General features: G+C 50.0%; 2 protein-coding genes across 2 annotated transcripts; both read right to left on the bottom strand.

Moving 5' to 3' along the window:
* Nucleotides 1–1,653: 1,653 nt before the first annotated feature.
* LOC119339494 (putative cyclin-dependent kinase F-2) lies at nt 1,654–2,742 on the bottom strand. The gene has a single exon (XM_037611530.1). It carries the CDS (start codon nt 2,740–2,742, stop codon nt 1,654–1,656), a length of 1,089 nt encoding a protein of 362 aa, XP_037467427.1.
* Nucleotides 2,743–9,663: 6,921 nt separating this feature from the next.
* Nucleotides 9,664–13,027, bottom strand: LOC119342038 (probable leucine-rich repeat receptor-like protein kinase At1g35710). The gene is made up of 4 exons (XM_037613875.1): nt 12,543–13,027; nt 11,737–11,997; nt 10,771–11,646; nt 9,664–10,538 (listed from the first exon to the last, which is right to left on the bottom strand). Exons 1-4 carry the CDS (start codon nt 12,988–12,990, stop codon nt 10,045–10,047), a joined length of 2,079 nt encoding a protein of 692 aa, XP_037469772.1. The 5' UTR covers nt 12,991–13,027; the 3' UTR covers nt 9,664–10,044.
* Nucleotides 13,028–13,782: the final 755 nt, after the last annotated feature.

Raw genomic sequence — 13,782 nt, forward strand, 5'->3', positions numbered from 1 at the left:
CACCTGCACCTATTGGTGTAGTTGACTAAAGATGTTGGTGCATGACAAGGGGCCGTGGGCCCGTGATCTAAGACATAGCCTAGTGACGATGAGCTATGTTTGACTGTGTGTGTTTTTTACATTTATAAAGAGGATGTAATTAATCAATTGGGAGAGATATCAATGAAGTAATTGTTTTTATTCCTCGTTCCTGGCTCTTCTTTCTCTTCTATCCTGCTATCAACGCCTTTCATGCGATTTGATTTCCCTTTCCCCCAAATCAGGCCTTCATAAAGCACTGAAGACCACATGCAGGGCCGGTCCTGAGATTTTGGGGGCCCGGGGCGAAACAAGAACTCGGGGCCTCTTAATATATGTATCAAATTTCTTTTTGTTGAGAATATATGTATCAAATTGTGACCCCAAACTCATAAATTTGAATAATATCTATCCCTAATTGTGTCCCATCAAGCAACTATTAATGGTCATATTTCAACAAAATGAAGAGGCGATATTGATCATCATTTATAAATATTGTTCATTTTATAATCAATCGCTTCATCAAAATAAATATTTCTTAGATTCTCCCCAATCGGCTGGTTATATTTCATCCAAGCATCAAGCGGAAGGATCAAAGGGCACCCCGACACATAAATCTAAATAACTAATATGTATTGCTAAACTGTGTCCAATCAATCAATTGTCAATGGCCATATTGCAACAACAAATTAGTAATATTGAACGTTTTACTCAAATAAATATTTATCGGTCATCATGGCAAAACGGAGTGCATATGCTATGTGCCATGCCTTTGATTCTCTCTAATCTTCTGGTTATATTTCTTCCAATCTTGAGCGGGAAGGATCAAAGACAATCACCTTGAACCGATTTGCGGTGGCAGTGAACGCGATGCTGATGTGGTTTATCGGGGTTGAGAGCTGGCAAATCTGCAATGGGGTGTCCCCAACAGGGAGCTGTGGCATGTCAGCGTGGGGTTAGGCTTTCGATCGGTGAACACCAGAAAAATGAGGCGGCGGCACACGACTGGAGCGAGGATCAAGCGCCTAACCTAGTAGGGTACGCATAGATTGATTTTTTAGGGGTCGCAGGATCTCATGCATCGATCACGCCGTGATGCGACTTTCACGTGCGTAATGTGTTTCCCTCGATCAGGGCTCTACTACGTACCTGCTTAATTTTGGACGAGGCCCTTCTCCATGATATTACTGGGCTGCACAACACGACCTGGGGGGCCCCTCAGCTTCGGGGGCCCGGGGAGGCCGCCCCCTCTGCCCCCCCTCAGGGCCGGGCCTGACCACATGCCCCTACATGTGGACTAAAGGTTGCGGGTTGGGTGGCGCATAGTTGCCCGCTGCCAGCGGCGCCCCAAAGCAAGAGAAACCAGCCGCCAAATTAAAGCCGGCCAAATCTCCCGTCGCCGAGGACGAAGCACCAGGAGGCGGAGCGCTAGGATGGTTTTCGGCGTATGACGATGAGATTAACGAAGACGAATGCTAAGACAATATACAAGTATATTTCCTAAGCTAATTAAATAAAACATCTCGTAAATACTGATTACATTGTGATAATTATCTTAAAAAAATACATTTTTGCAGAAGAGCGCGCAGCACAAGAAAAAAAAAGACACAGCATGTGGAGTGCCTAAAGTTAATTCTAAATCTCCGGTAGGACTCCAACCATGCACGACTTGAAGAAACCAGCAAAGCCACGTCGTTGTTTGCCGAACCAAGGCTTCTGAAGCGCCTCCGCTGCGGTAAGCCGCTTCTCCGGGTTGCTCTCCAGCAGCCCGCTGAGCACCTCGAACCCGGCCGACGACAACTTGCGACTGGGAAACTTTTGCCGAAGGCGGCTGACGCCCCCCTTCCCCGGCAGCTTCGACTTCTGATCTGCCGCTAGCCCCGAGTATCCAGACCACTCCTTGATCCCCTCCGTGCCGACGATGCCAAACACTTTAGCCATGATCTCTATGTCCGACTCGCCGTCGAACATGGAGGCGCCGGTGCCCGAGAGGAGGTCGGCCATTATGCATCCCAGCCCCCACGTGTCCACGCGATCGTCGTACTCGCGCGAGTGCAGCAGGAGCTCCGGCGCGCTGTACGGCGTCAGAATAATCACCTCCGGCTGCTTCTTTCCCCGCTCTTTCGTGGACATCCCGAAACCGCCGATCTTGTAGACTATGCGGTCGTCCTTGACCTCGCCGGCTACATCGGCTTCCACGGCCCCCTTCTTTTTGGGCTTCTGCTTCCTGTCCTCGGTGCCGTCGTCGAGGAGCACGTTCTCCGGCTTGATGTCGAGGTGCAGGACGCCCACGCCGTGCACGGCCTTCACCCCCTCCACGAGCTGCTTCATGATCCGGCGCACCTCGTCCTCGGAGAACGGCCGACGACGATGGACCCGGCGCTGCATGTAGCCGCGTAGGTTGAGGCGCCCCACGTAGTCCATCACGATGAAGGAATCGCGTTGGCATGCGGCAACGCAGGTTGCGCGGTGGTGCACGGTCGAGGGGATGCCGCGGCAGGCGCCCAGGCACATGGCCTCCCGCATGACCTCCGGTAGGCCGGAGATAATGAAGCCGTCGTCGCCGCTCCCGCTGAGCCGCTTGACGGCGACGATCAGGTTGTCCTGGGTGTCCCACGCCTTGAACACTTCGCCGTTGATGCCCGCTCCCAGCTTCTCCAGCCGCTCGTACCGCGCCATGGTGGCAGGCCAGACGGCCTCTTTCTTTCCGGCGGAAGCTGCCATTGCGTCCGTGCCGGTGCACGCAGATTCGATCGCCAGGGAGGCAAGTAACGAGTTTAGGCAGGGAGGTGGAGATACAACGAGTTGACGTATATATATGTACATCCACTTGGGAAAAAGTTGATTTGTCTAGGATACCGACTGCGGGCGGTAGTGGACTCGAACCCACACTCCGACTCGGCCTCAAGACCGATCCATATTGCTGATTAATTTATTTATTTTGCGAATATATATTGCTGATTAATTTGATCAGCAATTCTCAATTAAGAAAAGCTCTATTTTGCCCACCAATCAGGCCCAACCATAGAGCATCACAAGTTTTTTTCCTTGCGAAATTAGAGCATCACAAGTTCATAAGAGACCTTGGTACAACAGTTTAATTTAATTAACCCTCTTGCAGCAATAGAAGGTAGATACTCCCTCCGTAGTGATGTAAATGATCTTATAATAGTTTGCAGAGGGAGTACTTGCTTAATTGAATTTGTTATTTGTTTTTTTGAAAATAAGGATATACCCTCGACCTCTGCATCTGGTCAATGCATGCAGTCATTTTATTAATGGAAATTTTTTGCTTTTGCCATGGGAATGGCAATTGTGATCATTGTCAAAAACTAAGAGTGGCAAAAGTAAAATGGCAAAACCTAGAGTGGCATAAGAAAAATTGACAAAATCAGGAGTGGCAAAAACAAAAAAAATTCTTTATTAATTATTCACAAAGACCTTACAGAGTAATACGTCAGTAAGTCTGAAGCCACAATCTTGGCAACACCTCTCGCTACTCCTATCCCCATGATGAATGGGTGCCGAATGTCCGAGCCAAATAGCAAACCGACTTCGCACCAAAGCCTAACATCTGAAGCCGGATGCCCCAGCCAAGCCACATTGTCGGGACTGGGTCACACATCGGTCTGGCACACCCTTAGAGGCCGCCGCCGCCGCCGTCTTCCACCGATCCATCTCGAGAGCAGGTACTGATGCAACCTTGCCAGGCCTGCCGTCGACGCCACCACGGCGCCAAACAACGCCACCATCCTGCACGTATCCATCCACACACGCCCGTTGCCGAAACTCCGCAGCACCATTCCTACCGAGATCCGCCATCGGCCTTGCGGTAGATGTAACACCGCTCCTCCTCGTGTCCCCTCCAGCCAGCACTTGCTCCAAAACGATCCCCCCAGTAGGGAGAACGACACTGAAGACGCTGTCATCGTCCCATCCGGTAAACCCAGATCTAGGGTTTCCCCGGAACATTCCGATTGAGTTGACATGACCTGCAACGACGATGCCTCGAGAAGGAAACGATGTCAGAGACGGCGTCATCGTCCGCCAAGACCGCAGTTAGGCGCGATTTTCACCGGAAGCCGCGTCGTCCTGATCTCGTGGCTGGCTAGAACCGTGCGGAGTCTCGCCATGAAGACGTATGCCACTGCTAGTACTCCGGTAGAGATCCTCCATCCCATCACCGGTCCCTCCACGCACCGCCAGCCGGCCAAGACCACGCCGCGGCAGATCTGGACGGGACGCCAGATCCACGGCTGCCGCGACCCATCTTCAGGCAGAGCCGTCCACCGCGTCATCCATGGAGTGCTGCCACCACCCATGCACGCAGGGAAGCCCATTGTTGTCCTGGACCGTTGGCCGCCGCCGCATAGGCTAGGGACGCCGCCCTGCCTACTGCCCACAGAAGCACCACCAGAGACGCCCCTGTCGCCTCAATGGGATCCCGCTGCAGATCCGCCCACCCTAGCGGTTGGCACCGGGCCCACCGCCACCGTGGACCTCGCCAGCGGCAGCGGCGGCAGGATGATGGCCGAGGGAGGCTGGCGGCGCTGATATTTTGGCCCTCTGGCGTCGCCCAGGGGAGGCGACACGAGGGGGTATGAGGGGGTCGAATTTGTTGTACATAAAATGTTTTATTTCATGTACATTTCACTGCGAGTGCTTTAACATTCGAGTTCAAATGGACATGAAGATTCATTCGTTGCACGATCACGAAGATATGAACTTGGATAGTCAACCTCTGGAGCATCTCTGATTTGGGCCCCCATTTGTCCGCTTATGTGGGTATCATCATTTTCACTCTGGTTGAAGATGCTGCTACAAACAAACCTCTTATGTGCTGAAAATGGTTCCTCTGGATTTCCTCTGTTCAGGATGCAAGGCTTTCATCGGTAACATGCAACGTCGGTTTTAGCGAATTTGGTTCAGATTCTGAGATAAAAGAAGAACACAGCTGACCTAAACTGCTCTCACCATGCAATTGTTCCTTTGGCAAGTAGGCGTTTGCACAAAACTCTTTCCACTGATGCAAGACGTCAGCAGGTGAGAACTGAGAACCACATGATAACCCAGCATGCACGTCAGGTTCTCTACACTCCCCTTCAGTCAACATTTGACACTTCGTCAGTTTCATCAGTCAGGTATCAATGGTTTAGATCATTTCTCACCAGAATGGTGGTGAGAGGCTCCCTTTCCCTAGGTAGGAGGAGCCTGACAGTGCACAATATTGTGATGAATAGTTGAATGCACTACACTGAGCCACAGAATGCACTCACAAATCTGCATAAAAGAGTCTCACGCCCGAATCTACACAAGACCGTGCATGGTAAACATCTTATCTGCTAGACTATATGACAGAGCTTATATCAAGCTTCATATCCTGCCAGAACTAGTTGACTAGGAAATTTTAATAAAGATGCTGCGTTGGAAAAAAAAGCGCAGTTTTTGCTGAAATAGCAGCAAAGCAAAACTGTTTGACTTGACTATAGAAACCACAGCAGCAGAAAATGATGCTAAACAGTAAAAGGGCAGCCCCAGTGCATGTAGCTCCCGCTTGCGCAGGGTCTGGGAAAGGGTCCGACCACTTTGGGTCTATTGTACGCAGCCTTTCCCTACATTTCTGCAAGAGGCTGTTTCCAGCCATAGCTAAACAGTAAATGTAGAATTAAATGATGTGCTTGCTGACTTCAGACTGGTTCCTCCATAGGACCAGAATCTTTGATGTCCGGCAGTTCATTTCTAAGACCTAGTCTGTGCAACCTAGAAGTGCATATGCCTTCAGTCCAGCATGCCCGTTACTGATAAACTCCTGATAACACTGACAGATACAGTAATTAATAATTAGCAAACGTAAAACTTATGTCAAGAAGTATTAAAGTGAAAATCTTCTACAAGAATCAGTCAATTTAGGTTGTCTCCACCTCGTCGGTCAATAACAACCGTATACAGTTATACTGCTTGAACAAACTGATCGTTATCGATGATGAGCAGAAGTCACTGTCTGACAAAGCATGAACATGGTATCGATGCAGCGTACGACAAAAAAAAAAGATGCAGCGTACGACAAAATGCTTAAAATGGGAAGAAAATACAGTGATCAAAATCGCCAAATATAGAGGGAAAGGAGAAACACCAGTGCGCCTTATACTTCCTTACTGTCTTAACTGTAGTTGTGAACAATGTGTTGCTTTCTGTACATGATGCTTTCCACTGAATTATAAACTGCACTGCATCCTAATTTATCATGCCAAACAGAGGCACTTTTTTCAGGCAGTTCTAGGCCCCAGCAAGAACTAACCAAGTAGGTCTCACAAAAGGAACAGTTCCATCTTCCATGTAGCATTGGCATGACCGTACTCATCAGACTCCAAGTTATCTGCACATTTCTCCACAAAGAGGACACATAAGCTGCAGCCTGACTGCCGGGTGAATACATCTTTCTAGCACTAAAATGACCCTATGTCATACTTGATCTTAGCAATGAAACAAAAATTAGTTGAACACTGAACAATAGCCAGATGTTCACTAAAATATGTTTTGCAACTCAGCAAGTAATGATACCACTGAACAGTAAGCAATTGTAAATAAACAAATGTATAAAATAACATCATTGTGCAGCATTGTCACGATTTTTACTTATGATACATTCAACAAATGCTTCGATGTTCATGTGCAAGTTTAATTACAATGTATGGAGGTCTAGCATCTTTTTTTCTTCTAAAGCTATCTTTGTCATCTGCAGCTTTCATATGGCCAACCACCTGCATACATTCAGAGTTTCAGACAACATCACACACTAGCACACACATTCAGATAGTAGGAGGAACGAAACACATGCAATTAAAATTAATGTAGATCATCAGATATAGAAAAATCACCGCGCATAAAAAGTAATTAAAATGATGCATTCCTTTGCCAGTATCAGGCGACAGGCGATGTCTAGCTCGGAAAAAAAATCAATAAAAAGCTCGATACGGGAAAAAAAAGTCACAACATGCATGGAACCCTTTTTTCTTTGATGCGAACTCATACACATGAAATCATGGGAAGGCAACAGAGTCACAACTAAGTGAAAAATAAACAGAGGGACTCATCATCATGAAATGATTTTGTAATTTTACATCCAAAACGCCACAGGATCTTGAGCGAGGAACCGCTGAGTGGTTGCTTTAGGCACTTTGTAGTATTGCACCAGACGGCTCTTGTCGGTCGTCAGGTCTCCATTCATGTCATGGCTGAGAGAGAATGTGGTCAATCGGTACAGACAGCGACCGGGTGGTCGTGGTGGCACGTATCCCTCGTCCTCCTCCTTGAACTCCTGATCATCTATGAGCTCCTGATAAACGTAGTCGTCCTCAATGGAGACAGAGCGACCGGATGGTGGCATGTCTTCCTCGTCCTCCTCCTTGAACTCCTGATCATCTTTGAGCTCTTGATGAACGTAGTCGTCCTCAATGGAAACATAATGACCCGATGGTCGCTCATATCCCTCGCCCCCCTCCATGAACTCCTGATCATCTTTGAGCTCCTGTTGAGCGTTGTCGTCCTCAATGGAGACACACTGTACGAGGCAGAATTTGCGCTGTCCCGTGTAGACGAGGGTAGCGCCTACATGCCTCTCGGCCGGGTCCTCGCTGAACAGATTCTCCTTACCGAGCTTCCACGCCGGGGCGGGGCCGGTGGTGGAGCCGAGCGCATAGCAGGAGCAGAGTCGGCCGAGGGTGTCCGGGTCTTTGGAGAGGCCGACAAAGGCGTCGAGCTGCGGGTCAAAGTGGCAGCGGCCGGCGAAGGGCAGCGACCACTTGCCAAGTCGCTTCCACAACAGCTCCTCCGTGTCAAAGCTGAAGGTGGCCTCCTCCGTCTTCGTGACAGTGATGTCCACCTTGGAGGTGCTGACGAGGAAGGTCCGGCCGTCGGGGTGCACGGCGTAGGAGGCGACGGCGTAAACCTTGAACGGCGGGTCCGGGAGCCGCTCCCACGACCACTCCACGCCGCGAGATCGACCCAGCGGCGGCGGGCATGTCGGCTCCCAGACGAGCATCTCCAAGGAGGATTCGCTCAGACTGAAGAGCTTATTGCCGACGGAGAGGTAGATGGGATTGATCGGGTACTCCTGCCCGGGGCCAAAGGTCATGCTCATCGTGCGGACGTCCAGCATGGGGACGAAGGTTCCGGCCAACAATCTGCGGCCTGCGGGATCCCTGGTATTCATGGCCAAGATCCTGGTGCCGAAGGCCGACGTGAAGTACTCCGCGCACCCATGCGTGGCCTCCAATCGGAAGAACGCCGGAGGCAGGTCCGGCACGTCGTCGCCGGCTTGGCCGGAGACGGCGGCCGTCAGGTTTACCTTGCGGATGGAGTATCCACACGACCAGTCATCCAAGACGATGTAAAGGTGATGCCGCTGACGCCTTCGCCCACGGCGGCGGCCGCGCCGCCTTGGCATCCTTGCCTTCTCGCCGCCGAGTTCTTCCGGCGGGGTATGCACACGTACTATGACTTCCATCAAGCTATTGGATCGATCCTTGGAGTACACGTATGAAAGCTAGCTAGCTAAATCGGATTCGTCGGACGGCCGCACAGGAAACTCCATGGCTAAAACCGACTATGACTTCCATCACGTGTATGGCTAAAACTCTAACCTGACATACATGAGTTTGGAATATCTCTTTTTTTTGAGTTTGGAATATCTAACAGCACGTACAAAACCCTAGGATCGATCATGCCACATAAGCAAATTTGCTGAGTTGGCCCCTGTTTTACTACTGAAGTTACTCCCACTACGGGCAGTCTAACAAAATTTAGTCTGCATATAACTTTTGTGTTAAGTCAAAGTATCTTTATTTTGACCAAACATGTAGAAAGAAAATATCAACATTTACAAGGCCAAAGAAATACCTTTAGATTCATTATGAAATGTAATTTCATATTACGTATATTTGGTATTGTAGATGTTGATATTTTTTTTATATAAATTTGGTCAAAGTTTGTAAAGTTTGACTCGCCACAAATTTTATATGCGGAGTAAAAAGCAACGGAGGGAGTACTACTGAAGTTACTCCCACTACAAGCAGTCCAACAAAATTCATACAAGTGAGTTAAGCACAGTTCTCAAGCTACAACAGAGGAGCGGCAAAATCAATTGACTTGATTACAAAAAATTCATTAGCATTCATGCATATATTTTCCCATGGCCGGGTCTGATTACCTTGAGGCCTCCGTCTTGGGTGCCAAACCTGAGGTTTTCTGACAAAAGAATGTGTTCTCCCTGCACCAAGAATTACAGTCGACAGTCAAAAAGAAAAATGAGTTACAGTGGATCCTACTTTGCCAAAGCTTCAAGCCTACCCTGAAGCAAAAGTAACAGGACCAGCATCTGAAGCCACGTTTTAATGCCCGATCTGATCTGAAGCGCCTCCCAGAAGGAAATGTAGATAGAAGAGGTGGTAGTGGTGCTGTCACTTTTACTCTCAGATCCGGCCGGAACCTGCAACGCAACAAAGATCAGTAACAACATGGCACCGGAGCAGAGTCCAGAGGTCAGAGGAGGACGGAGGCTCCTAAATGCGCAGCATGCGTGCCGCGTGCCTAGTACTATCTGCTTAGCATACTGCTCCAGTACGGTACATAGGTAGCCTGGGCCATCATCACATTTGAAATCTCAAAACAGGCTAGACTTTATTTCGTGCCGCGCATTTACAACCTGATAACAGGGTATCCTAAAAGTAGCAGCACACCACACCACACATTTACAGTAGAGAGGGAAAAAGACGACGATAGATCAGTGATCAGTGTCACCGGACCAGACTGAACTGAAGTGGTTGCTGCCAAATTCATGCAACCATTGATTAACTAGTAGTACTAACTGGCTAACTGCATAGAGCAGAAACTTAGCTTGCGACGAACTGTCAGGTTCCTGAGCAAGGAACATACCAACCGATCCATGGAGCTGGAGCTGACAAGGAAAATGGCAGCTTAGCTAGCAAGAAAGAAGTTAATGCAGCGGCAACGTTCACTCGTTACTCATTACTGGCTGGCGCCGAGCTGCTGCAGCACCGCAGCCATGGCGGGGCGCTGGCCAGGCGCTTCGCTGGTGCACAGCAGCGCGATCCCGGCCAGTTTCGCCGCCTCGGGCCTCGAGAACCTGGCCCCGAGGTGGTGGTCCACGAGGTCGTCGAGCTTGGCGGCACCGCCGGGCTCCGCGCCGTCCACGGTGCAGCGGAGGAGGTGCTGCGAAACCGCCTTCTTCCCAGTGAGCACCTGGAACACGACCACCCCGAAGGCGTACACGTCGCTCTTGTCTGTGAACCGGCCGGTGGTCGTGTACTCCGGCGCCAGGTACCCCATGGCGGCGCTGCCCTTGAGTGTGGAGAAGACCACGTCGTTGGCCAGCAGCTTGTGCACGCCGGAGCCGGAGAGGCGGGGCACCAACAGGTGGTCCAGGAGCACCTTGTCTGCCGAGATGTTCTGGTGGACAAGAGGGGGCTTGCTCGGTTTGCTGCTGTGCAGGTAGTCGATTCCTGAAATAATTCAGAATTTCAGCATGTGCAGAGTAGAACAAATCACTAGGTTATATAAACATTTAAATGGCTCATCATTGTGCATCGAACTCAAATTATCTAGCAAATTTAGTTTGTTCACTTTCAAGAAATGTAGCTTAAGTATTACTAGCAACAACACCAAAAAAGTTGGCTCCAGAATCTTAGGTGTCTATTTCATGTTTCAACAGATAGAAATGGTGGTATATTATACCTTTGGCAATGCCTTTGATGATGGAGACCCGAGTTGGCCAGTCGAGGATCCTGGTCTCGGCGTCTCCGTCCTTGATATCCAAATACCGGGAAAGGCTACCGTTCGCCATGAACTCATAGACGAGGAAGCACTCCCCTCTAGCCCGGGAGCGGCAGAAACCCCTTAAGCCAACAAGGTTCTCATGCCGCAGCGACGTAAGCACGCGGAGCCCTTTCAAGAAGTCAGCCTCCTCCGACTTGCAGCTGCTCTTGTTGATGCTCTTGACAGCGACGACCGAGCCATCCCGCATTATCCCTCTATGTGTCGCCGCAAAGGTGCTCTTGCCAAGCACATTGATGTCCGAGAAGTACTGCGTCGCGCACTCCACCTCTTCGAGATTGAACCTCACACTCGGGGAGCCCTCCAGCGACAGCCTTGCTCCGTGCTGCGATCCCTCCGACGAAGTGTCCCAGCCACTGGAATACTCAACATTGATAAGTGAGGAGGCACTCTTCTGATATGTTTCCTTTGATTGCTCCAAACTAGGCCTGCCTTCCAAGCTCTCCACAGAGCAACCAACCTTCTGCTTCTGCCGGCGGTGCCACGAGAAGACAGATAGACCACAAGCCGCCACACCAGCTATAATTATGATTGTTCCGGCAAGAACAGCTCCCGAAGAGAGTGTCGATGACCTCGAGCATGCGCCGTTGTCGCAATTTCTGTTTTGACTTGTATTTTGTGGACTTTGCTGTGGTTTGATGGAGGTTGATTCGGGTTTATGCGGCATTTGATCATCGACGTTCTCATCGTTAGGACAGGCTTTCAGAATATCAAAATGAGACCCGCAGAGCTCTAAATTGTTGTCAAACTTAAACCCGTGACCCAATTTCTTCAGACCTACAGAATATCAGTGGAGACAAGACATTTCAGATGGCAACAGAGGCAGTGACATTGTAAACATGAACACCATCGTTGAAGACTACCTACCAGAAGGAACACTTCCTGAAAGTGTATTGTTTCGGAGGTCCAATGCTGCAAGCTGTGGGATACCGGCAAGCTTGGAAGGGATGGAGCCAAACAGGTGATTGGAGCTCAAGTCCAGACGTGTCAGCTCCGGCAAGTCCCCTAGAGACGCCGGTATCGCCCCGGTGAGTTGGTTGGACTGAACGGCAAGAACAGTGAGCTTCTTGAGCTCACCCAGCTGAGTCGGGATGCTCCCTGACAGCTGGTTGTAGCCCAGCTGCAGCACTGCAGGAATGAAGAACACAAACTTCTCAATCATTTACCATTAGAGAAGAACAATCGATTACCATTGTAGCCATTATACTGTTGCAAATTGATTAGTATTCCAACTTTTTGGTACGGCTAATTAATCAAATCCTGGAAGTGGACATATAATTAATTATAATGGCCACTGTGAGCTGTAGGAACAGTCCATGTACAGGGAATAAATGTGGATCGCATTTCAGAGGTTGAATGCACACATCAAGTAGCCGTGCAAGCGAGTCCGCATAGGACAAGATGTAATCAGAAGAATTCAAAGTTTTGGTCCATGCAGGTAATCGGCAGCAGACAAGAAAATGGGAGGACGAGCCACCAGTACAAACAAACCAAAATGTACTTGCCAAATTCAAATTCTGAGTACTAGATGTGTACCGAATGTCATAAAATTCAGGATCAGAAATACACGTACCCAGAAGTATCAAAACTGATTTGCCAAATTACAAATATAATACCACTTTCAAAACTGAAGAACTCGCTCAGTAGTCAGCATACAGTAGTAAGTACAGTACCTTGGAGGCGATGGAGGCGGCCGAGCTCGACGGGGATGCCCCCGGACAGGTTGTTGACGCCGAGGTAGAGCTCCGCGAGGTCGGGGAGGTCGCCGAGCTCGCGAGGGATCGCCCCGCCCAGGTCGTTGTAGTGGAGGTACAGCCCGGTGAGTCCCGGGAGCATCGCCACCGCGGGCGAGACGCTCCCGGAGAGCCGCCTCCCCTGCAGGGAGACGACGGAGACCCTCCCGCTAGCGTCGCAGGAGACGCCCTCGAAGTAGTCCCCGCGGCCGCACGGGTCCCCGCCGCGCGACCACGACGCCAGCGCCGGCGCGCGCCCCGACGGGTCCAGCGCCGCCTTGATCTCCATCAGCGCGTCCGTCTCGGCATTGCCGGAATTGGAGGAGGAGGAGGTCGAGGCGACGGACGCGATGAGGAGCAGGATGAGCGGGGCGTTCTTGGACGCCATGGGGAACGGGGAGAGACGAAGAGGCAGAGAGAGAACAGCAGAGTAGCTTCGGGTGCGCGGAGGAGTTGGAATTTCGGGGCTTATAGGGGGGTTTGCGGTAAAAAGGACGATGTGGGGGTGGTGGGGTCAGTCAGTCAAAAGGCGTTTGGATGGACTGTAACAAGGTGGAAAGCGGAGGGAGTTTACGGGGATTTGGGACCCGCGTTCGATTACACGTCCACGTGTGGGATGGATCGGATACCATATCTGTGTCAAGTGAGTCGGTACGACACCCTGAAGATGGAAAAAAACAGTAGTACTACCGTACTTCAAGTTGGGTCACTTTTGTGAACCAACTTATGATTGGATGGTTAGAGGGACTGTGATATTCACAGCCCACCAGAGTTCAAATCCTGGTGCTCGCATTTATTTCTGGATTTATTTCAGGATTTCCGGCGATGCACATTCAGTGGGAGGAGACGTTTCCGTCGACGACGAGGCGCCTACGGTGACTTCGTAAATCTCAAGATGATATGCCGGCTCAGTCTTTCGGAGGTGCTCATAGGGATAGGGTGTGCGTGTGTGCATTCATAGGGGTGAGTGTATGCGCGTGTATATGAGCCTTGTTTTTGTACTGATGTTCAAAAAAAAAGTTGCGTCACTTTTTTAACAGGTTTATATACTACTCGCTCCGTTCCATAATGTAGGACGTTTTTTCACACTAGTGTAGGACGTTTTTTAACGTCCTAAAACGTCCTACGTTATGGGATGGAGGGAGTAGATATATTAGCATGTTTTTTATTAATCTAATTC

This window comes from Triticum dicoccoides, chromosome 7B, assembly GCF_002162155.2.
Source record: "Triticum dicoccoides isolate Atlit2015 ecotype Zavitan chromosome 7B, WEW_v2.0, whole genome shotgun sequence".
Taxonomy (NCBI): domain Eukaryota; kingdom Viridiplantae; phylum Streptophyta; class Magnoliopsida; order Poales; family Poaceae; genus Triticum; species Triticum dicoccoides.